This window comes from Bos javanicus, chromosome 13 (assembly GCF_032452875.1).
Source record: "Bos javanicus breed banteng chromosome 13, ARS-OSU_banteng_1.0, whole genome shotgun sequence".
Lineage (NCBI taxonomy): Eukaryota > Metazoa > Chordata > Mammalia > Artiodactyla > Bovidae > Bos > Bos javanicus.
The window spans coordinates 36,185,324-36,211,203 of NC_083880.1; the positions used below are offsets into that span (position 1 = coordinate 36,185,324).

Sequence of the window (25,880 nt, forward strand, 5' to 3'; positions counted from 1 at the left end):
AACATTTAGAAAAATCTATCAGAAAACAGAAGTCATTACAAATGTCTACAGCCTAACACAGATCACAATCAGCTCCCAGTTCCTTGTTCCCTGCCCTCATATACTCTCTCATCCTTACTGAAGCTGTAATTATTTCACCCACCATCCCACCTAATGAAAAAACTACACGTTCTGTAATCCAGTCCATCCCCCCCAACCATTAAAACACACACATCCACATATCCAAAAGTAAATTGTTTTAAACTATTTTTTATTACAAGCACCAGTTAAAAGTGAACTTTTCAGGTAGTTGTCAAAAGAAGATGTATACAGGTGTCTTTAAGAAACGAAACCAAACCAAAACAGTCAAATTCATGACAAACAACAAAATGAGGACAGTTATTTAAAATTAATCCTTCTATTTAACCAAAAAAATGGTACTACAATGTTATCTCCAGCTATAGTTAAGTAAACGGTAAACAATAATATGTATAGATACTATAATAGCATGTGTCTGTGTGTATATATTCCTACTTATTATCAATGAACTGTTAATGCACCAATCTACTGCCAATCTTTAATTTATACACTAAGTGATCTTGCTTCTCTAATTCAGAGATTAAATGACTCCATATCCTCCAACGGCTCTTCATCTTTTTCAGAGTAAAAGCCTAAATCCTTTTCAAAGCCTCCATGATCTGGCCTTTGCTACCTCTCTGAGATCATCTCCTATTACTTCCCCACTCTGAAAACAGGTTAGCCATCTTGTTTTTCTAACACATCTAACATGCTCTCATCAGAAGGCCCTGACACTATTCTGGAATACACTCCCTATATTCATAGGGCTTCCCTCATAGCTCAGTTGGTAAAGAATCCACTTGCAACGCAGGAGACCCCGGTTTAATTCCTGGGTAGGGAAGACCCGCTAGAGAAGGGACAGGTTACCCACTCCAGTATTCTTGGGCTTCTCTGGTGGCTCAGGTGCTAAAGGATCCACCTGCAATGTGGGAGACCTGGGTTGGCAAGATCCCCTTGAGAAGGGCAAGGCTACCCACTCCAGTATTCTGGCCTGGGGAATTGCATGGACTGTATAGTCCATGGGGTCGCAAAGAGTCAGACACGACTGAGCAATCTTCACTTTCATTCTATATTCATACGCTCACCTTTCTCATTTCTATACAGCAATCATTATCTTCCCTACTTCCAACATTTCCATATAGCAACCCCTACTTCCCAAGATTATCTTATTTCCTCTTATTCAGCTCTACTTTTCTACAAGGGGCACTTTTCTCTGACTCATATATTACCACTTTATTATCTCTCGCAAGACAGCGTCAGTTTTGTCAGGACACAGTCAACTATCTGCAATATCCAGAAAGCCTGACACATAGGAGGTGCTCAACACATTTACGCGTTCTCTATCAATGTCTCAGGGGAAGTACCATGCTCCTGCAATGGTTTTCTACCTTACACATTTCATCTGTTTTATCAACAAATTCACCTTGATTGATTTGTACAACTGCTCCTGCTACTGCTGCTAAGTCACTTCAGTCATGTCCGACTCTGTGCGACCCCATAGACGGCCTCCTACCAGGCCCCTCTGTCCCTGGGATTCTCCCAATGCATGAAAGTGAAAAGTGAAAGTGAAGTCGCTCAGTCGTGTCCGACTCCTATCAACCCCATGGACTGCAGCCTACCAGGCTCCGCCGTCCATGGGATTTTCCAGGCAAGAGTACTAGAGTGGGGTGCCACTGCCTTCTCCAACTACACATTATACAGTTTTCTGCTATCTTCTAACCTTTCACTTCTTATCAACCTTTGACTTTTAGGTGCCTGCCAATGATATCAACTAAAAAGCCTACATTGCATAAAAATCAAGTCTTACTCTTTGAAGAGTATCTTTATTCCCCAGGACAGCCCCACCTTGGGAGTCCCTGAACTTCTTGAGTGTACTAGATCTTACTGATTCTGAAGCAAACTCTTTATCTTACTTGCTTTCACTAATACCTGTAACTGTCGTCTTGGACACTGTAAAGTGCAACAATAAAGTCAGAAATGTAAAACTGAACTTACCTAGGTTGGTTCGCTTACATAAAACTTCTTACAATTTGTATTTATAAAAGGTAGATTGTTGCACATAACATTAGAGAACAAAGCAGGTAGCAGCAGGAAAAAAAATGAAGAAAAATAATCTCACAGAAATAAAGTTCTAAAGACCAAATTTGCTAAATCTCATATTCTTTATATAGGTAATGTTGATGTGTAACATTTACACAGTTTTATAACACTGCTGCTATATTGCATCAATATGTGATTTTAACTGGCACTAAAAACGTGATAAATTACACCTAAGAATATACTCAAATTTCTACTTGTTTTTAGAAAAACACCGTTTCAAGTTCAATAACCTTGACTATAAGTAAGCAATTACCAGTCTCAAATGTTTAGGGCAATCTCCATCTTAAAACTCTTATACATTTCATATAATGACAATAGTGCTAAGTTTTCATTTAGCAAAACAACTGGTAGCAGACAGGAAACAGTCTTCTACAACCCAAAATAACCCATTCACATCCAGGCCAAAAGCTGAGTGCTAATGTAAAACAGTTCACAATCACTGTAACAAACACCTGAAATTGTCTGATGCAACCAAAGCACTAACATGAGAGACATTTCCCTAGAAAGCAAGTGAAATGAAAGTTGCTCAGTCATGTCCGACTCTTTGTAACCCCATGGACTATATTTATAGTTCATGGAACTCTCCAGGCCAGAATACTAAAGTGGGTAGCCTTTCCCTTCTCCAGGGGATCTTGACAACCCAGTGACTGAACCCAGGTCTCCCGCATTGCAAGTGGATTCTTTACCAGCTGAGCCACAAGGGAAGCCCAGAAAGCCAGGGTATGCAAAAATCTTTACACACTGAATGTATGTTTCTGTGGTTTGAATCAAAGATTATCCCAAAGTTCTCAGTGTGACACACTACAGATAAAATGTTACTAAGGATTAGAAGGCATGCAAGTGTTGACAATTCCAACTGGATCCTATTCAGTCCCAAAGTTGGTCACACTTGCTTCCAGAAAAAAATGAAGGACATTTCTGCAGACTTACAGGGCTCATGTTCACTTAGTATCAAAGTTTTGAGTTATAGTTCTTTATAAAGTTTTAAATATATTTAAATATTTTTTAAAAATTTAATTAAAGCTTAACCCAGACCTTTCTGCCACTAACATAATATGGGAGTCACTGTAACTCCATTATTCATACAGCACAGAGCAGTGGCTGTCAAACTTTTATGCACACCAACCCGCAGGTTTGCTGACATTCAGGTCTCAGTACCCAGAGTTTCTGACTCAGGTGGAACTGAGTGGCATTCTTAAACACCTCAAGTGATTCTGAGGCAAGTGGTCCATGAACACCACTGTGAAAAAATGGTACATGTTTCTGACCATGAAAAAAAACAAAACAGAATGCTTCTCTAAAACATAATATAGACTTCTCTGAGACATTCTGAAGTATGTTCTGAAGAAGACTGAAAAACTGAGAAGACTTAGAATTACTGGCAGTATATTTTATAATATATGGTCACTTTTTATTCAAAAAAGCCCTTTGTAGACCCTAAATAATGGACTAGCTTTAGTCAACTAGCTAAGTGATAGAAGATACCCAGACCGTGAGGCAGGAATGTACCTGAAATGCTTGAGGAGACAAGGAAGCCAGTGCGGTAAATCTTTCCAAGTGAACAGTAAGATCTAGAGACAGGTCAGAGAGGTGACAATGCTGGAGTTACAAATCGCATGGGCCTGTGGGCCACTGTTGAGGACATCTGAGAGGGTTCTGAGCAAAGGAGTAACATGATAAGGTTGCTGCACTGCTAATAAACTGTAGATTCAGAAGGTAGCAAAGGAGAAAGACTGGTTAGGAGGCTCGAGATTATTGGTCAGACTAAATGAAAGCCTATAGTTTCTACTTAACAAAATGTAGATGGAGAAGGCGATGGCAACCCACTCCAGTACTCTTGCCTGGAAAATCCCATGGAGGAGCCTGGTAGGCTGCAGTCCATGGGGTCGCTAACAGTCAGGCACGACTGAGCAACTTCACTTTCACTTTCATGCATTGGAGAAGGAAATGGCAACCACTCCAGTGTTCTTGCCGGGAGAAACCCAGGGGATGGGGGAGCCTGGTGGCCTGCCATCTATGGGGTCGCACAGAGTCAAGACACGACTGAAGCGACTTAGCAGCACCAAGAAAAGCAGGCTTGAGGGGGGAAAAGGAGCAGCTCAGTTTGGGCACTACAATATTACCACCGGAAGTAAAGTGTTTTATGGGATATCTGATTTGCTAACTAACCCAGACTGGGGATTGAGAGGTTGGAGAAGCAACCTCTAAACTGAAGATGAAACACAGGAAAAAATGAACTCGGCAAACTGAGGCAGGGAGAGACAGTATTCTAAAAAGACACAGCATGCATGACAGAACTCCAGTTATTATCTTCAAACAACTAAAAGAGGGCTAGAGAAACAGACATGCGGCAAGCTGTTTAGGGAAACACTTGTACTTTTATCTTAGGGGCACTGGGAAGACACTGAAAGATTTTTACATAAAGAATGAGCAAATGTGCTTTTCTTAGAAGGCAATTCTGGCAGCAGGGTGGATAATGAACTGGGGAGAGACGGGGTCATAGACCAATGCTTTCATTTAGGGAAGAGGGAATCCTGATCCCAGTTAGAAAAAAAAATGAGTGGCTTCGAGAGCTATTTCAGAGGTAAAATCCAAGAGACTCAGTAAGTGGATACTGGGGAAACGGAAGGATAACAGCATTAAGGAAGTCAAGAGCAAAGGAAAGGAAACCAAGATGCAAAGAGAACTTAAGTCCATATAACCAGTAAATGGACAATCAGGATACTTCACCCACACCTCACTGAATCACACAGCTACCTACATAGCATTATAAATACTTACACTAAATTATGTGCATTTTGAAATACTCATTTTCACCAAAAACAAACTGCCAAATTTAGGTATAAACATTTACACTCTACTTATATACTTTAAACTCAAGACTCTTCCCTCAACCTTAAAACTCCACAACTGCATGACACTTTTGTTTTAGAATTCTGTAAAGTAAAAATGAGAAAAGGCTGTATGTTCAGAATAAACAAGAATTTCTGGAATACGAAATTAGTGTTTCTTCCCTTTTTAAAAAGTAAACCCACCAGAAAATGGTATTTGGCCAATAGATTAAATAAAAAATATTAATACTCAATGTTTTGAGAGTCACAGTGATTTTATCCTGACAATGCAAAAGAATGAATATTGTTATTTGGTAGGCATCTTAAGACTTAAATTGGAAGCTGTACGACAGGACTACAAACTAAACCACTTCTTGTATAAACAAAAATGACTTTTAAAGAATATACCATACAGTGAAAACTTCAGGGTTTGTGTTTGTAAGTCTTGAAAACGCTCACCCTTGTTTCTCCAGCTATCATGCTGTTCAATCCTTCTCTAAACAGTGACGCATGCGTGTGCATGCTAAGTCACTTCAGTTGTATCTGACTCTCTGTGACCCTATGAACTGTAGCCTGCCAGGATCCTCTGTCCACAGGGATTCTGCAGGCAAGAACACTGAATGGACTGCCATGCCCTCCTCCAGGGTATCTTCCCAACCTAGGGATCAAACTCGTGTCTCTTCCGTCTCCTGCATTGGCAGGCAGGTTCTTTATCACTAGCGCCACCTGGGAAGCCCTAAACAGTAATGAAAATATTAAATGAACATCAGAGAAAAATATTCCAAAGTAGTCTATACAAACAAAAGTAGTCTATACTTCCGGCAGGGAGAGACTTTTGGTAACCATGGAATGGCAGGACACACAGCAAATATTTAAAAGCGTAAATTAAAGCACAAAAATTCAGAAGGCTCTCCTACACACATTTCAAGCCATTTATTTGGAAAGCACCTTGTAGATTATTAATTCAATCTTGTTTAAAAAAAAAGGGAAGGAAAGAGAAAGCATCCATAAAGTTGTAAGGTTTCCCCATAATCAAAAGGCTAAGAATCAGCAAACAAAAACTACAAATCCAGACCTCAGGACTGGTGCTCTTTCACTGTACATTTTCTCACCTTAACCCTTGTTACCAAGCTAACAAGGCTCTACTTCTAACAGCATGCCATTCTAAAAGATACACACACCCAAGTACAAAGGAACTCTTTTGCAGTTTAAATCCAGTTAATACTCAATCCAAAGGGTTCCGGCTCTATGATAAACATTTTCTCTTTTTTAGGTTTCAAATTTTATTAGGTACTAGTTCTTTAACATGATGCTTTGACATGTGTATTAAAACCCAAACGCCAATCAACGAGGATCTTCTGATATAATACTGCTAAGTCACTTCAGTCGTGTCCGACTCCGTGCAACCCCATAGACGGCAGCCCAATAGGCTCCCCCGTCCCTGGGATTCTCCAGGCAAGAACACTGGAGTGGGACACTACAGAATGCAAAACAGAAGCTCCCCACACGCATCCCTGGCTTCCTCCACTAACACCAATCTTAATGCTACTGAAAGGTTTACAGAGAGATAATATCTAGTATGTCCAAGAATAGACAGTCAACAAACCAAAATTTAAGCACTACTCTGACCAACAATCCTGACTTTCTCCACCTGATTTGATCAATCCTGAGTCAGGTGGTGCTAATAGTAAAGAACCCTTCTCCCAATTCAAGAGACCTAAGACACATGGGTTCGATCCCTGGGTCAGGAAGATCCCCTGGAGGAGGAAATGGCAACCCAGTCCAGTATTCTTGCCTGGAGAATACCACGGACAGAGGGTTACAGTCCAAACATTCACAAAGGGTCGGACATGACTAAAGCAAGTTAGCAGGCACCCAAGCACAAGTCTAGATATGGGAGAAAGCATATTGATACAGTGTTCCAACATAAATTAGTGCTTGAAAGCCAGAAGACAGCTTTTCAAAAACCACACATATCCTTAAGAATAAACACAGAGAAAAAATTAAGGTGACAAATGTGATAATTTAAAAAAAATAAACATTAGAATACACATATACCAAAAAAAAAGTCAGATAGGAACCTTTAAAGCCTTCACCTTAAGGCATCTCCAATGATGAAAACTAGCACTTAAGAACTTCTCCTCTGAAAGCCTGGAGTATATTTACTGAAGTGAATAGGCTAATTCTTTAACCATCAAAGAATTTGCCTATTAAAAACTAGCAATTCAATGAAAATACTGGGGAAAAGGGTAGAAGTAAAATTGGCCAATATTGTTTGGTCAGTATTGTTTCAGATCAAAACCAAATGGGATTTAAGAGAAATGAAGATCAATCTGTTACTATGGCTCTTGATTTTCAGTAAGATGAGAATTCAACCCCTGAAGACTTCAACTGATTTTCAATCCATTGCTGGATTGAAATAGTCTACATTCTTTAAATGAGTTTTAAAAGTCATTATTCTCTCAAAATTTTACTGTCAAGAGCTAAAGTATGCCATATTATAGCTGTATTCTTTTTTTTGCTGATACAAAACGATCTTCAGTTAACATTTTAGTCACTTTAAGGAATAAAATCACAACACAATGAATCACTAATTAAAAATAATTAGGGCAGTAATTCTCAAGGGTGAAAAATAGAGCACCACATGTGAGAATTTCTAGGAAAATTCTTAATTTCAATAAGCTTCAAAAACATTATTTAATATTCAAATACTGTAAAATTTGGAAAAAAGACCACCAACCAAAAAAGGGGGAAGTAAAGCCCTCAAAAACAAAACCAAATTATTATTCTGCCTAATATATCACAGAAAGCTAAACTGTAAGAGATCTTCTTAAATAATGGGGCATGAATTTAAAAGGATTTGAGAAACAATAATTTGTAAGAGGAACAGTAAAAAAAAATAAAGTCTATAAAAATGTAAATGTCATTATTCAAATTAAATATATTGAAGAGAATAAGGCAACTGATACCAGTCTAACTATCGAGGTAACTTAAAGAAAAGAACAGATAATAACGTGTTGGAATTAACATACCAATTACTGTACACAATTTTTTTGAAGTTTAGTTTCCTGAAAACATGAATGAATTATTTGTTTCCTTCATAAACAGTACAAAAGCAACTTCAATCCAATCACTTTAAGAATTTTGGAACAGTAAATTCTTATTATTTTACTCTTAAATGCACCTGAAAACAAACTGTAGTTTACCATCATTCACCTGTTTCTCACATGTACTATGTGTGTCAAATGGCATGTAAGTGTAACATTACTGAGCACCTACATTCATATGCCAGGCCCTGATACAATAAAATTAAACACAGTCTCTGCCTTCTAGGAGCTTAAGAGTAGGCAAACCATGTATGTAAACAATTACAATTCACTGGACAGGAACTTTAAGAGAAATAGGTTCAGGGAAGGCTCATATAATAAAGAACTGGGATCCTGAAGTATTAAGAGGTTTGCCAAGCGGAGTGACTAGAGGACAGTTTTGCTGTCAAAACCATAGACAAGGGGGACAACAGTATTTGATGTTCTAGGACTGGACACGACTGTACGAGAGAGGAGAGGGTGGCTGAGATAAGTTTGGACTCGGCCACGGTGACTCAGAGTATTTTTTTCCCAGAAGATTTTTAATTCAAGTTTTCTAGCTACCATTACAAGCAGAAAATTTATTCTGAGTTGCCAGCTTTCCAGCATGAACGTAAAAGCTTTTCTTTTCATTTCAGGGTCTTCTATGTATACTACATAGGAAGACTATCCAGGTAAGTAAGCGTATGAAGAATTAGGGAGGAAAACTCACAGATTTGGACAATCATGTTGTTAACACATAATATAATATTTATGTATATTATTATTATATTATTTCATAAAGTATGTATATTTCTAGTGCCAAGTCTTTACTCAGACAGCAATGCATAAGGAAAGAGACAACAGACACACCTGTAAAAATGAGTTAGGAAGAGAGTAATGCGGTCTAGAATTCCTCCTAAACACATGAGGAAAGGAAAGGAAAAGGAATCAAGGATAACTTCCCAAGTAGTACCCAGGTCAGGGAATACTCAAGAACAGACTTCAGGAATCCATGGAACATCACATGAAATATGCCTAATAAGCAAGAAACCCTGTGAGCCTGGAAATCCAAGGATAGGGTGCAGCAAAGACAGAACAATGCAAAGAACACTGACATGTCAGTGCAGGTAAATGAGACTCGGAGCTCAGAAAGAGCTGCTACCAGCTGCAACGAAAGGAAAGCCAAGAAAATTAAACATCAAGAAGCTATCAGTAAGAAAGGCAAAATCACTTCAAAGGTCTTAAGAACATCTGGAAGGTTTTCAGTGGACTTGGCAGCCAAAAGATTATTAGCAATTGCAAAAGGAGAAATCACAATACTGCAGAGAGAAAATGCCGTAACAGCAATGGGCTAAATTTAAAAGCATTAAAACTTCTTGGGTGCATTAGCCACATTTCAAATACTCAATAGGCACATGTGGTTAGTGGCTGCCACACTGGACAGCTCAGATATTCAACACTTTCAACTACACATTTTTTTGGACAGTGACTAACTAACCTAAACTCTTTCAAACATGAACAGACAACTTCAAACAGCAAATGCCTGAGGAAATCAGTAACATACAAGAGAGGCAGCAAACCCCGACTGAAAACTTTCTGCGGTCATATATTTGACATGGAAAAAAACTAAAATATTATATAAAATCTCAAGAGTTTCTATTGAATCAAATTATAAGGCATTTAAAAATTAAAAATAAATCATCCAAAAAATAAAACTTTTAACAGGTGAATAAAATGAACACAGCTTTCAGTATAACTATGGCACTAGATGGAGAAGGCAATGGCACCCCACTCCAGTACTCTTGCCTGGAAAATCCCACGGACGGAGGAGCCTGGTAGGCTGCAGTCCATGGGGTCGCTGGGAGTTGGACACAACTGAGCAACTTCACTTTCACTTTTCACTTTCATGCACTAGAGAAGGAAATGGCAACCCACTCCAGTGTTCTTGCCTGGAGAATCCTAGGGATGGGGGAGCCTCGTGGGCTGCAGTCTATGGGGTCGCACAGAGTCGGACACGACTGAATTGACTTAGCAGCAGCAGCAGCATGGCACTAGAAGAACCTGTCATGGGAGTATTCTCCCCAGAGTATAATGTACTCTGTTCTCACTCAAAAAGTTATCCCAACACCTACTTTTTACCAATCAAGAGGTAAGAATGAAACCAAAACACATCTAACACCGATTCCAAAGGCAGATGAATCAGAAATAACTTTAAAGACTGGGGGAGGGTGGCAGGAAGAGGAGAAAGGATGCAAAGTCTCTTTCTAAGGACTATCCTCAGGCTAAAATAGCCCTTAGCAAAAGTATCCAAATAAGACTACACACAGGGAGAGACTGGTGAAGGTGAAATCCTAAGATTCTCAAGCTGGACAGGAGAGCAGGGGAAAGACACAGCATCCCAAACGATAAGCCACTTATAAACAAGAACTAGGTTTGATGTGGACTTCTCATTTGCAACTATGATCAGTTATCAATTTAGAAGTAGTGTCAAAAAATAAAATGTTTAAAGATTCAAGGAAAAATGATTTTAATCTAGCAAAAAGATCATTCTCCATATATAGAAACAAAATGAAGACATGTTTGAGCATGCAAAGCCTCAGATTACCACCCATAAAAAAATAAGTGATGAATCTTTACATGTACAGAAAGGTAGAACACATAGAGCAAAAAATGCTTTTAAAAAATAAGTACAATCAACTATCATGTATGGGAAAAATCACCTGTTAAAAACAGATCAAGTAAAAATTAAAAATACAAGGGTTTCTATTGCATAGTATTATATGATAGAATCTGTATAGTATAGCAATAGTAATCTACTGCATCCATTTTAGGACTTGATTTAAAGAGTTCTAAACTAGATCTAAAGAGAAAAATACATTATTTTCAAACATTTCAAAAACCTCTGCTAGAATTAAAGTATTCTGAGATAACAGGAAAAATCTTAATTTCAAAAGGCCAATAAAATTGGAATAGCAAAAAGTCAAACAATTTTTAAAATACAGATTTATAAAATTGATTCAGAAACTTGAAAGCATACTTTTTAAACAGCTTTGGCTTTTAAAAAAAGGAAAATCAAAACTGAAATCACATTTAGGCTTGAGTTAAAATGAAATCATTCTATAACTCTGCATTAAAATCAATGCAATATGAATAAAGCAGCAAAGTTTAGAAAATTTACAGGTCAATCCATTTTACTTTACAGTGTATGACTCAGAAGTTTCCCTACTAGAGAAATTTGATAAGAGTTCACAAACAAGACTGTAATGGGTCACCCAATGACAAATACGTGTTCAAACTGATCTATCTAGATTTGACACCAGAATGTTTTTCCTTCAAAATACAATCAAGTGCAATCCCTCTTAAATTCTACTTCTACCTCCTTAAGCCAAAACCTAATCACCTCAAATCTACAGTACAACAAGCAGTGCTAACCATACAAGGCTTTATATAACCAAAGGCTGGCAAATGTGCCCCAAATCAGTACACAAAAGAACAACCTCAAAGCCTAACTGTAAGGCTTCCCTGGTAGTCCAGTTGTTAAGTATCTGCCTTGCAATGCAGGGGACACCAGTTCCATTGCTAGTCTGGGAAGATCCCACGTGCCGTGGAGCAACAAAGCCCATGTGCTGCAGCTACTGAACTCACATGCAGCAACCACTGAAGCCCAGGTACCTTAGAGCCTGAGCCAAGTCACCAAGAAGTCACTGCAACAAGAAACCCAAGCACTCCAACTAGAGAGTAGCCCCTGCTTTCCACAACTAGAGAAAGCCTACATGCAGCAAAGATAGACCCAGCAGAGCCAAATATAAATTTTTTAAAAAAGCGTAACTGTACAGTGTGCCCATGAACAAGGACATAATGGGGAAAAGCCGTGAACAAGCATGTGATTCCTAAGATAACAAAGTCCAACTGAACAACTAGCAAATGAGGGCCCCTAGTAGTTCTCTTGCTTTAAAGAGGCCACTTAAGTCTTCCATACACTATGTAATGAAAATGAAAATCAACTTATATATAAATTAAGTAGTAATTATCAACGTCTGCACTAAAAATAATAGTTTAACATTTAAATACTAAAATGAGTGCTACATTTTAAAATCTGTTCTTCCCAAGAATCAAGAACACCCCAATTCTAAAGTCCATATTCAGTTCAGTCACTCAGTCATGTCCGACTCTTCGCAACCCCATGAATTGCAGCACACCAGGCCTCCCTGTCCATCACCAACTCCCGGAGTTCATTCAGACTCACGTCCATTGAGTCAGTGATGCCATCCAGCCATCTCATCCTCTGTCGTCCCCTTCTCCTCCTGCCCCCAATCCATCCCAGCATCAGAGTCTTTTCCAATGAGTCAACTCTTCGCATGAGGTGGCCAAAGTACTGGAGTTTCAGCTTTAGTGTCACTTACTAAACTGATTGTCGAGGAAATAATAAATAAAACTGGCCCAAATCAAAGAGGAGATTTTGAAGGACCAAGTAACTTGGTCTACTTTTGCAAAATAAGGAACATTGACATTTAAGCTATATTAAAAAGGAACTACCATAATTACACAAAAATACAAAGTTAAGGCTAGTCTTCAGCTTTAGAAAGAATAGCCTTGTGACTTAACCCTTAACAATATTCCTTATAACTTAAACATCTCATGATAAACAAGACTTAATCTCTACATATACAGTATTAAATAAGAAGGCTTTAAAACCTGAATAAGGAGCTAACAATCAGCAGGGACAAATCATCACAGAAAAGGCTGTAGGACAGCAAAAAACACCACTTCTAACTGCCCATCTTACTGTGTCACAGATCCCATGTTTCCCTCAGGGCTTCAACAAAAGTTTGCATAATCAACCAGCGCACACTTTATAAAAAAGTTTGAAAAGTCAGAAAACTTTTTCTTCGTAAGTGTATTATTAAATGCAGAAATATTCACCATGATCTCATCTGACCAAACATTCCAAAATAATATCTTTTACTAGAGTTGCTTTTTGGCTACCAGAAAGGACCAGTTCTGAATATAATACAGTTTAGTCAAAACCCTTCAGAAGATGCCAACACAATGCCATGCTCTTTTGGGCATGCTGTCATGTAACTCAGAAGAAATCAGAGATTAAACCAAAAGACTAGCATTATCTAAATACATCAGCCATGCTCATGAAAATTAAATGATTTTAATTTTCATTACATAGTGTATGGAAGACTTAAGTGGCCTCTTTAAATTTTTAAAGTTTTGTTTAAAAAGCAATTACAGTTAACCCTTGACCAACAGAGGTTTGAACTGCATGGGTCAACTTACACATAGATGTCTTTTCAATAAATGCATTGATAGTACTACACGACCAGAAGTTAGTTTAATCTGAAATGTGGAATCATGGGTAAGGATGATGGACTGTATAAAGTTAACACACAGAATTGCAGTGCGGAGTGGGGGAGGTCTGTTGCCATCCCAACTCAAAATCCTGTTCAGGGGTCAATCCTACTCCTAAAGGTCAATTTCAAGAAAACTGTTTGCTAATACCCAAAGTCAATCTGAGTATACCAACTTGGGTAAAGGCTTTACTTTCCAAAAGGACAAAAACTAAATCAAGTTTAGCACTGAACTGTCTCAGGAAAGCCTGATGTCATGGCATTGGGAGGGTTGGGGGGAGACATGATGTGCCAAAGACATTTCATCTGAAGAAATAGCAGTGGCTTCAGGTACTACCCAAATAGATCCTACTGGTCTGTCGAGCTGCTAATACTAGTAAGACACTCTAGTGGCCATACCAGTTCTACTCTAGGGCATTAACTACCACATTAGATGCCACAGGATGCTAACTTCACTATTTAATGTGTAAGTGCATACAAATTATACTATTATCTGTGACTCAGACAGAAGGTGACAGAAGAGAATTCTTTGAAACTCAAGAAAGCAGACTATGATTTGGCAACCAACCACCCTACTTCTAGAGTCCTAATGATAAAATTCACATTCCTTAATCTCATTTTCTCCGAGGATCCTCCTCTTGTGTGTACTCTCCCTACATATGCAGTTGGTAAATATGAAATTAAACCAGTGTTTGTTTTTAAAAATTCAGTTTTCTATGCTCCATCCTCCTCCATTGCTCTGATTCACGGTACTTCAGATGGACTCAGGAACTTTCAGCTTTAAAAGCTTCCTAGGTGATTTGAACAGACAGCCCAATTTGGGGTAATCATAATAAACATGTGTTTAGGTTTCCCCTTCCATCAATCCTAAAAATCTCTCAACTGCAGAGTTCTGGGTATGAGCAGGGAGCAAGTCAGCACAGCCCTGCAGGCCCCTTCATGCAGCTCTCACTGACCAGGTTCCTCAACTGGCAAGTGAAATATCTAGGATGCTCCTTTCTACGGAAGAAGTAAGAATCCAAGAGTAGCTTGAGGCCTGGGGCTGCTGATCTGACTGACACCAACTCCTAATTAGTCAAGGAATAAGAATAAACCTAATAACTCACTATGTCAGTCTGAACACTCAGCTAAATGCTTTACAAGTGTTTCAAATACCATAATTTGCATTCAACCCCACAACAATGCTCAGGGAACGGACACAAAAACACACATTAAGTAACAGGCCTAAAGTCACCACCCCACTACAAGTATCAGCGCCTGGCCTTAAACAACTAACTGAAAAATGGCTTCACCCACTGGTTAAGGATGAAAGGTAAATATGCACATTCTCTGAGCACTAACTGAAAGTTTACCTCCTCAGGCCTCTCAGACTGATACTGTCAACATACCTAGTATTGAATCCACTGAGAAAATATACTAAAGACAAGTCAAATAAAACCATAAAATCTAACCATTTTTAATAGAAACTCTACAAAGGCTACGTATAGAATTCTTCTGGTATTTTATGGCACAAGGAGGAGTCCTATAAAAACTGACAGGATTTGAGGCAATGTCATTTTCCCTCCTCTGCATTTCCTGGTTTTACTATAATAAATTTGTAAGAACAAAGAACAATTTTAGTACAAGCAGCACTAAACAGTCCAAGGGCCCATTAACTCCAACCTTGCCTTGCATAAACGTCCTATTTCAGAACTCAAGCGGATAAAAAATTTTAGAAAAACAGGAATATGTGTAAAGCTAAATATGTCAACAGAGTGACCATATTCTCTAGAACTCTGCTGTCCAATTCAGTAGTCACTAACCACATGTGGCAAGTAGGCACAGGAAATGAAGCTGGTCCCAACTTTATTATGCTATAAGCACAAAACAACAGATATCAAAGACTTTGCAAAAAATTGGAATCTTTAGTTTTAAAAAAATCAAGTATGTGCTGAAATGAATATTTTATATACATTACATTATATAAAATATGCTAAACTCACTTCACTTTTACTTCAACATGGCTATCAGAAATCTGCACAGGTGACTTGCCTTTGTGGCTCACAGTTTCTCTCCACTGGGCAGTGTGCTCTAGCACCCTGTTACTCATGCGCAACCAGCAACATGGGCAACATCTGGGATCTTCTTAAAAAGGCAGAGCCTTGGGCCCCACCCTAGACTGACGAACTAAAACATGCATTTCAGCAAGATCCCCAGATGTTTCGTATACACATACAAGTTTGAGAAACACTGTTCCAGAAAACCGCAATTTCATTTCCTTAAATCATAATGACAAACCCAGTATTCTTTCATCTACCCATTTACTAAAACGCTCCATAGTGTGGAGCACTGTTCTAGGCCGCTGGGATACTAGGGGATAAAAACATTAAGAAACTCACTCCCTATTCTGGTGGAGTGTGTTCCAGAGGACAAGCAACTGTCAGTTCTGCTATAACACTGCTTTTTTTTTTAAAATCTAGTTTGAGTCTTATTGATTTATCAGGAAACTATCTGAGCATAACACAAATTTCCCACTTACCTACAAACAATTTCATCTGCTGAGAAACACCAGCTGCACCCAGCTGACCAAGCTACATACACATTCACAGGACAGACACACATCTCAAATACCTGCCAGTTACCCCAGTTCTTCCAGTTAGGAGTCATATCCACCCACAGTTGGTTACAATTTTCAGAGGGTTACTTCAGATAACCTTCCTTCCATCATTTCACAATAACTCATAAACTGCAACCTTTCCACAAGCTAATTTCAGGTCATTAGCAAACTAAAATGCTATTATTAACTATACTGTTAGTTAACTCCTTAACCATTTAACAAAGTTATATCAAAATATTTGTAAAGTTCCTCTTTTAATGTGTCATTGACAATGTTTTTGAATACTGTGTCCCTATCACATTTTCCGTATAAATCCCAGGGTGCAACTTTGCACGGTATGGTAACTTTCAGTAACATGTGCTATAACAGAATGACTAGAAATAAATAACATCAGGTCACTTTAAGTACAAGGAAGGAACAAAGCAGCAGACAGGACAGAGGATGACAGGGAGCTGTTTGAGTCATCAGAAGGGTAAGTGGGCCTCTAGGGGAGGGGGTGCTGAAGCTGACACCCTACTGGAATGAGACGGCATCAGGAGGACATTCAGAAAGATGAGCATCCCAGAAACAAGGAGCTGAACTCTTGAGACCAGAACAAATTTCCTGAGGGCCAATGCGGACAGAGCAGCACAAACACCCAGACACCAGATTTTACAAAGAGCCTATTACAGGCATTGGTAAGTAAGAGGGTCAAGGGAGGGTCTTGAGCTTGAGTGATATAAGCTGACTGGCATTTTATCTGGACCACTCTGGCTATGTGTTGTGAATAACAGTATGAAGCAAAAAGGATGCGGGACACCACTTAAGAGGCTCTTGAACAGCCCAGGTAAGAGGAGAGAATAACAATTTTAAGTATATACCACAGTTCAACTTAGGATCTCTTGGCCTTACAATGATGTGGAAGCAACAGGCATGCAGAATGGAAAGCACACTTCTAATTGTGAATTCTGCTCTCTTCCCAGGCTAGTGATATACCAAGGATGGGGTGGCAGCAGCAGGGAGACGGACTTCCCAGTCAGCCACGTAATTAGAAGGGCAAACAACTCCTACACTTACAGCCAATTCTGCTTTTCACTCTCAGTACAGTAGAAAGTTACATGAGATATTCAATACTTTATTATAAAGCAGGCTCCGTGTTAGGTAATTTTGTCCAACTGCAGGTTCATGTAAGTGTTCTCAGAACATTTAAGGTCGGTTAGGCGTATTAAATGCATTCCCAACTTATGGAATTTTCAACTTTTGATGGGTTTATTGAGATGTAACCAAATGGTTATAGTTGGAGTACAACTGTAAGGTAGAGATAAGGTTCTACATATAGCAAAAACACTTGCTTTCTACTTTCAATAGCTAACAGTAGGCTACATAATTGGATTATATGTTCATCGTAAAACAGGAATAATCCTGATCAGCCTAATTCAAAGGGTTGTGGGACTGGATATAAAAGGGCTTTCAAAATTACCAGGCATCAAATAAATCATAAAAAGGCGACTCTTCGTAGGATGTATTTTCAAGCCCCAAAAAACTGGTTTTGAAATGACTGACAATCAACAACTCCAATACTTAGTATAAGGTCCCAGAAGCAGAGTCCAGGTACATATGTGGGGTATGAAGATACCCCAGCTCACTGCTAGCTCCACTCTTTTCAGCACCGTAACAAAATGATTCACAACTTAACCCAAACCATCCTGCACAAAAGAATAAGACAAAAAGAGGCTTAACAGAAAGATCATCTAGAATATATATTTTCTGTGAATTATGAACCCCAAATCCTAAGCATGTTCACCAAGAACTTTAAATACATCTTGCATAACTGAATCAGTTCAATTAATAATGCCTTAGGCAATCCACTCCAGTCTTCTTGCCTGGAAAATCCCAAGGACGGAGGAGCCTGGCAAGCTACAGTCCATGGGGTGGCAAAGAGGTGGACACAACTGAGCAACTTCACCTTCTTTCTTAAAATTTAAGATCTTAAAGTAAACCATACCAAAATAGTTTTGACTGTGAACTGAAATCCATTATATCATAATAACCACCTCTTTAAGAATACCAAGAATGGGTTGCCATGCCCTCCTCCAGGGGATCTTCCCAACCCAGGGATAGAACGAAGTCTCTCATGTCTCCTGCATTGGCAGGCAGGGTCTTCACCACTTGTGCCATCTGGGAAGCCCGTTTCTAGACGAATCTTACTATTGGCTCCTTTCACACAAGTCAATATTCCCTCATCCATAAACTATAAAACAGGGATACTATTTGTTCTACCTACCTTCCAGGGTCAATGCAAGGATCAAATGAGACTGTTCATTTTTATAGCACTTTCTAACGTAACAAATGCAAAACACATTTCATTTTATTCCAGTGTAAGGTTATTCAAAGAACCACAAAAGTCATACTATGCAATTATCAGTCTATTTAATGTGAGAATACTAAAATATTACTAAATTACATTTTAAAAACTATAAAAACAAGTTATCCCCAAATACTTCCTACTGAATAACAATTCCTTCAAATGTTACAGTAATTGTCATTTGAAAATTGGATTAAATTTCCCAATTTCTCCAAATATGGGTAAATGACCCCCAAAAAAGGGGGGGGTACTTCCATTATGCAGGGAAAAACTTTAAAAAAAATTTAGCAATGTAAACACTAAGGCAATTTTTCCTTTGTACTCAAAAATATTTGAATACTAACTTTAAAAGCTATAGAAAATCACTTAATTCCCACAATTCAGGCAACGAATAGAGAGTAATTTTTTTCGATTTCAATTAACCAACTGAGCTAAGCTATCTCCCCCCAAAAGATGTTTCTAACAGTTAATTCTTAGAGGGAAGATAAGAAAAATGGGACAACCCCCAAGAGGCTGAACTTTTGTGGAACAGCTTTACATAATTCCTATAAAGCTACCCTTCATTCTTAAACTCACTGGTACTAGCATCATCCTGAAAGTTATTTGGTAAAATTATCGGTAGAACTAGTCAAGAAAAACATACTTTCCTGAAATGGAAAGAGCTTAAAAATTCCATTAAGTACAAATTCAACCTAAGCTATAAAAAAAAAAAAAAATCAAATGACTGTACCTTAGATTCTTGCTTTTGGTTATTTTTAAACAAAAGATTATATTTTGCAAGTTGATCACAGTATATGTAAAAATAACTTTCCACCAAGTAATTAACTTTTAGGTAATATTATGTCACAAAATTTCCCTTAGTTACAATAAATAATCTAAACTCCCTTTCATAAATCCTATTGGATAAAAGTCTCTAATTCCTTTAACTGTACAAACTTAGTTGGAATAAATCCTTTTACACTGCAGACTTCAATCTTCTGCAGGGAGTAACAATCCTCAATCCCTACTTTCTGATTTCTTACAGTATTAGTATGTCTTAAAAGTCTTTTTATATATTACTCTAAATTGGCACTTTAAGGAAATCTAAGGTGACATGAAGAACTAAAAAAAAAAACTGTGATGTGGACAGATGCCAGTAAAGCCCGGCAGGGCAGTGTAGGGTAAGGTAGAGGGTATATAGACGCTTCAGTTAGGCATTTATTAAAATCATTAGATTTTTTAAAATCCTAAAATAAAAATCAATTTTATATTAGTTCAATAATATAGTAACCTGTTCTTATATTGTTACTCACACATGCTGAGTACACAGAGAATCCAGCTCACTTGCATTTGACTTTGAATAATGGTTTTGATCTTTATGTGAAAAATTTATCTACATATACAATTGAGTTTATAAAGATAAAAATATCAGGGAATACAAACACCTACAATGAAATTACACATATTCACTTTAAAATGTTAGTTTCAAACTCTCATTGTTAAGAAAAAAACAGCTAGAGTCAAAGTATAATGACTTATCTTAAGAATTAACTGAGGAAGAATCACCACTTCACATCTTTAGAACACAGAATTAACATCAAAGATGCTCTCTGCACTCGAGAATACAGATCTCATTTTATAGTATTTGCTATTATTCCTCCGTGGTGTAAAGTTATATGGCAGCCAAGTGTATGAGAGATAATATAGACCAGAGATGAAGTTAGTATTAGTTAAAAGGCTCCAGAGGAAGACAAGCAAATAGCTAAAAAGCAAATCAGAAAAGGGGCTTACCTTAGCAAATGACTAGATCAGAAAGATAAGTTTCTTACAAATGGAACTAAAGAAACATCAGCAAGCAGATGCAAATAAAAAGGAAACTAAAAGCAAACAAGAGGAAGGAAAATGAAAATCAAAATGAAGGGGCGGGGGGTGGAGGGGTGGGGAAGAGTACAAGAAAAAAAAGCAATAAGCTAAAAACAAGTAGCTCTCCAGAGTCAGAGCTTTTAGCAACAGCTTCAAGGACAGGACCACATCTCAGCATTACTTCCAGGCACACCACACAACTGCTGACACACAGTGGACGCCCAATGTTTGCTCAATATTTAAGCATTAAGCAACAGAATGTTCTTCCGAGTATTTCACCTGTAAAAGAACTTAATCAGACACAGTTCACTGTAAATGCATGAAAGCATTTACAGAAGTTTCCTAGAGCACCTAAAATAACCCTTTTCTGGATTTGGGGGTAGATGACAGATTAACCAGATCATAATCACTAAAAGAGAACCTGGGATACTTATTATCTTTAAGGAGATGAGGTGCCACATCCTATTTAGTCACAATCACTAAAATTTTAAAAAGACAAAGCACAATATAGTACAAACAGTACTGCCTTCTAAGACCTAACATTTGAAATGAAATTCACTATAATAGTGACTGGTAATAGAATCTCAGGCTAAACATAACACTACACAAAACTTACCCCGAAGATTAATATTAATTTTGCCCCCCAAATTCTAACACTTATTAACCAAATCCACCAGCTGTTATTTCCAAATATGTTTATATGTGTAAGTAGCATACAGCTATGCTATATTTAACAGAGAACTATATACCCCTCCCATTCAATAACCATCCAAATATTCCAAATCCATGCAATCTTTTTTTTTTCCATGCAATCTCTGACCACTATTAACTTCCTCAACCCAGCAATTATATACAGAGGAGGTCAATGTTTTCCAATATCTCATCACACTGAATATAGCTGATTTCTATCCCAGGAGGCAAAAAGAGAACTAGAAGAAGCAGGATTTGAAGATAGTTGAAAATCAGAGACAGAAAGCCATGAGGGACTCTGAGTTTCCTTATAAGCTTATAAAAGCACAATCAAAATGGTGTATTTATTTCAAACACATTATCTATTACGCAATTTAAGATCTTATGAATAATAGAGATCATTGACTTAGCGAAATCGGTTTGTCCCTCAATGAATGCCATATGTAGACAGGAAATCTGATTATTTTGGTAAATTTTGGATACATTAAATCTGAAAACAATTTATTTTCAGCCTCCTACCACAAAAAACTTGAAGCAAAGTAATAGCTGAAGGGTAAAACCACTGAAATGAACTTTTAAAAAGGTGAGTATCTGAGTAGATATAAAAGTTACATTAATAAGACTCTGGAAAATATGAAAAATAGTATTTTTCTTAAAAAATCTAACAAAAATTTCCTTATCACAAATGACTTTCTTAACCCACGAACTGTCTCAAAAAACCTTCTAAATTTTTAAATTCATACTTTACCACAAGAACACACATCTGAACTCCTTAAAAAATAAATTCAAGTAGAAACAAGGATCTCAAAATAAACCAAGCCAAACTTCAATCTTGGAAAGTTGAAAAGCTGAAAGTTCCTTTCTTGGAGAAATGTCCTGCATGTCATTCACCATTAATAAAGCACTGGTAGGCTACATTCATAAATGCATCCTCTAATTATCACCCACTGGGGTCGAGCTGTGGATGCTGGGGTCAGCATCTTATTTCTACATAATTTGTTTAGGAATCAAAATATTCTGATGACATAACCATTTAGTAACATTTGCAAGCTGGAAATATGACAAACTTTTTGTCTTACATAGAATTATTAATAAATGTAAGTTTCAATAAAAAAAACCTACTCACCACCATCCCTCTCTCTAACTCTGTGAATATGCACATTTTTGGCCTTACTGTGACCTGTGCTGTCACTGTATTTGTTTTCAGGACTATCAGATCTCCGCAACATTTTGTTTGGTGGTGAAGGATCTGCGGCGTCTCGCATTTTTTCATGTCTGTGATCACCACTACTGGGGTGACTCTTCGATGAATACTTAAGTGCCTGTAAAACATCACCCCCCCAAAATAAAAAAGAAATCAAACTTTTAATTTCGTAAGTTAGTTCTATCATAAAATTTGCTATATTAACTACATTCAGTTTTATGCATTGGTAAAACTGAAATTTTCTTTTTTAATTCTGCCTTTAAGTTATTCACACAAGACTTAAACATGAGTTATTGTAAGGCTCCTCACACATATCAAAATATGTTTTTTAAACAAAACCTTCCATTAATCCATCTTGTAAACACAAGAAATCAACCCTTTGGCAAATTAACTCAAGCTTTTCTGGGAGTTAAAAAGTTTAATCTAAAGTATTCACTGAGTACTACTGTAATGTTTTTGCTCTGCAACTATGCTTAACACAAACAAATAAGCATAAACACGTTTCTTCAATCTGACCTAAAAAAAGCATCAGAATTCAGAGAATTCTCATCAGAATTTCTCCAATTCTTGGATTCAAGTAAGTAAGGCATTTCAGATCTAGTTTACTCTTGCAGGCATGGGAAACAATTTTAAGGTATAGAAATATAGGCTCTTATTTCTGACCTATCCTAATGGAACTTAATGGAACTCCCTCAAAAAACATTTAATATATTTAAGACAACCATTATATAGCTGTCTTTTTAAATGCATAGTTAACCATGTTTTAGAGTGTGATTCAACAGTTTAATCGCTGACCTATCCAAATGTAATGCACAATGTTTTACCCGTCAAGGAACCTAGATTTTTAACTAGAACTTTAACTCATGCTATCCAGAAACACAACCGTTAGCTTGGAAACCCGCTCTCCTATCCTTTAAGTGGTCAGATGCAAGAAGTATTTACTTCTAGGGTCACCGCAGAGATACAAATTAATGAAATTCCCTCCCACGGAAAACAGGGGCCAACTCTTTCAAAAAAATTTTTACAATGTTACACGAAGCTGTCACAAAAAGAAAACTATGTACCTAGAACTCCTTTCATGACAATGAATTACCCAAGTACTCAAAGACCTCAATTTCTACAGAAAGAAAAGCGCCATCTTTCACTAAAGACAATTATGTGCACTGAAAACAAACTGGGAAGGGGTAATGGTTTACAACACACTTAAAGAGTTGCAAACCCATTAGTGACTTCTTCCTGCCCTTCCGTCTGATTCTGATACCTCTGCGCTAACTTTTAGTTCCCCCAAAACAACAAATGAAGGTGATTCCAGAGTTACTGAACACCTCGTCCTACCGAGTCCCGCACACCCGAATAACCGAGTCAGGTCCTTCCTGGATGAGAATCAATTTTTATTCCCTTCCCCCCCACCACCCCCACCCCCCCGCAAAAAGAACTTGAACTTCCTCCCGTCACCTGTCAAACTAAGCCCCCACCCCTAGCCGGCGAGCGCCCCGGGAAGCGAGAGCAGGGTTTCCGGCCCCGCCAAGCGGGTTTCGCGTCTGTGGCCCCGAAGGGCCTGCAGCGACCTGTGAAGCCTGCGCTCGAGTAGCGGCTCCTCCCTCCCCCGCCGGCCCCGCCAGCCCCGAAGCCCGCGCCCGCCCCGTGGTACCTGGTAAGGCTGCGCGTCCCCCCGCCGGTCGTGACAGCTGGAAAACAGAAGAAAAGGCCACCTGAGGTAGGAGAACGGGCCCCCCGCGCGGAGCCCGCAGAAAGCCCCCCGCCCCGAATCCCAGCGGCGCTCCGGCCCCCGGCAGCCCGCCCTCCCGCCGCGCGCACACGCTCTCGCTCACACCTCTCACACGCACTCACACCGGCTCCCGCCGGCGAGGGGCCGCCGCCGCCCGCGGCCGTCCACCCCCGACTCCCCCCTCGCCCGCCGCCGCCCGCGCGGCCGCTCCCCCTCCCGGTCGCTCCGGATCAGGGTTAACAACAAAAATGGCGGCGCGGCCGGCCCAGATGAGAAGGAGCGCCCCCCCGCCGCCCGCCCCGCCGCCTCGAAACGAAAAGACGATTTACCCATCACTGAGCCTCTGCTGTTTCCTCGCATACATTACCATCAATGCCCGGCCTGTGAGCGTGTGTCGGGGAGGGGGGAGCGGCCGCGGGAGACGGCGGCGGCGGGCGGGCGCGCAGGCGGCGGGCGGCGCAGGCCCGGCGCGCCCTCGGCGACGCTCAGCACCTCCCCGTCACTGGCGCCGGCGCTCCCGGGCCATCTCTTCCGTCCGCACCACGCTCACGCTCAGCTCAGGCCGGGCAGCGGCGAACCGGGGGGTGGGGGGGAGGGGGCAACACGACGCGTCCTGCTCGCCCCGCGGACAGCGCGACTGCCTCCTCCGCCTTCTCCTCCTCCCGCTCCGCCGCCTCCTCCCCACCTCCCCCCGCCGCCGCCGCCGCCGCCGCCGCTGGGTCCTTCGCCGCCTCCTCCTCCTGCCGCCGCCGCCGCCGCTGGTGCCGCCGCTGCCGCTCCACCAACTACATCCGGGCAACTCGGCCGCTGCGGCCTTCGGAAATCCTCGGCAGTTTCCGCCGCGCCCCTCCTCTCCCACCCTCGCGCGCGCCGGAACGCCACCTTCGGCAAACCTCGGCTCGTCCCGGCCCTCCTCTTCCTCCGCGGCCTGGTTCGCCTCCTCGCGACCCGTCCGCTCTTTCCGGTCGCCGCTACCGGTCCGCACGCGCCCTTTCGGCCGCCGCCGTTCCGGTTTAGGGGTAGTCGGGCTCGGGGAGCCGCCCGAGGCTGGTCCCGGGGGCCCCGGGGCGCGCGGGGCGGGCAGCGTCTATGGGAGGAGGCCGGTGGGGCGTGCAAGGAGCCATCGCGGACTAAATAAGGGCGGCTGCGCTGCTGCGCGTGCGCCCGGCGGCGCGGGGGGCGGGGGGCGCGCGAAGGAGCGCGCCGGCCGCCGCCCCCGCCTCCGCCCCCGCCCCTGCCCCTGCTGGCTCCGGCCGGGAAGCCCGTGGTTGGGCGGCGGGCGGACGGTGGTGGGCCCAGGTGCTCGCTCCGTGCGCGGCGGCGCGAGCTCCCGCGAGGCCCTCTCCTAGGAAACCGGGGCCTCGCTCCCGCCTCAGACCGGCGGGCAGACCCGGAGCTAGGCCTTCGGCCTCACAGAAGTAAGTCACCCCCGGAAGCGCGGGGAAAGGGCCGGTGGTGTTCAGGGTCACCGTGCTTTGTGCCCGAAGCCCGTGCGCCTTCGAAGACCAAGGTGAGGACCCGCGGAGGAAGGGCGAGCGCCGCTGCTTTGAAACACCCGATGAACCTGCTGATGTAGAGGGACACTCATATTTTCCACCCCCAGCCGCGACCTCCCCACCGTCTCCTTTATTTCTCGTTTTTCTCTCTTTTAGCTCGTCCGCGCTCAGATCCAGTCATCTGGAGTTTTTCGCAGGTGAACTAAGGCCTGGTGGTGGTGGTGGTGGTGGTTTAGTCGCAGAGTCGTGGCCGACTCTTTGCGACCCCTTGGACTGTAGCCCACCAGGCTCCTCTCTCTGTCCATGGGATTTTCCAGGCAAGAATACAGAAGTGAATTGCCATTTTCTTCTCTTGGGGATGTTCCCAACCCAGGGATTGAACTTGAGTCTCCTGCATTGCAGGCGGATTCTTGACCAACTGAGTCACCAGAGAAGCTCCAATAAGACCTGGGAAGTGCTAATGAGTTGCTGCAAATTGAATTTTATAGACTGCTACAGGCACAGTGGCATATTTAGGGGGGAAAAAATCCAAGTATACTCCCCAATTAAGCTTTACGTGTGTGTGT

At 40.6% G+C, this 25,880-nt stretch overlaps 1 protein-coding gene across 8 annotated transcripts in view; it reads right to left on the bottom strand.

Moving 5' to 3' along the window:
* Positions 1–24,826, bottom strand: part of WAC (WW domain containing adaptor with coiled-coil) — a 79,428-nt gene extending 54,602 nt beyond the window's left edge. For 3 of the 8 annotated variants that reach the window (XM_061436257.1, XM_061436252.1, XM_061436251.1), the window contains exons 1-3: positions 24,148–24,233; positions 23,740–23,777; positions 22,012–22,224 (exon numbers count right to left, since the gene is read on the bottom strand). In XM_061436257.1, coding sequence (XP_061292241.1) covers positions 22,012–22,224; positions 23,740–23,777; positions 24,148–24,188 — 292 coding nt within the window. In that variant the 5' untranslated portion in view covers positions 24,189–24,233. Of the gene's footprint in view, positions 1–22,011; positions 22,225–23,739; positions 23,778–24,147; positions 24,278–24,711 lie in introns of those variants that run through there. The other 5 variants (XM_061436258.1, XM_061436253.1, XM_061436255.1 and 2 more) reach the window with 4 other exon arrangements.
* Positions 24,827–25,880: the final 1,054 nt, after the last annotated feature.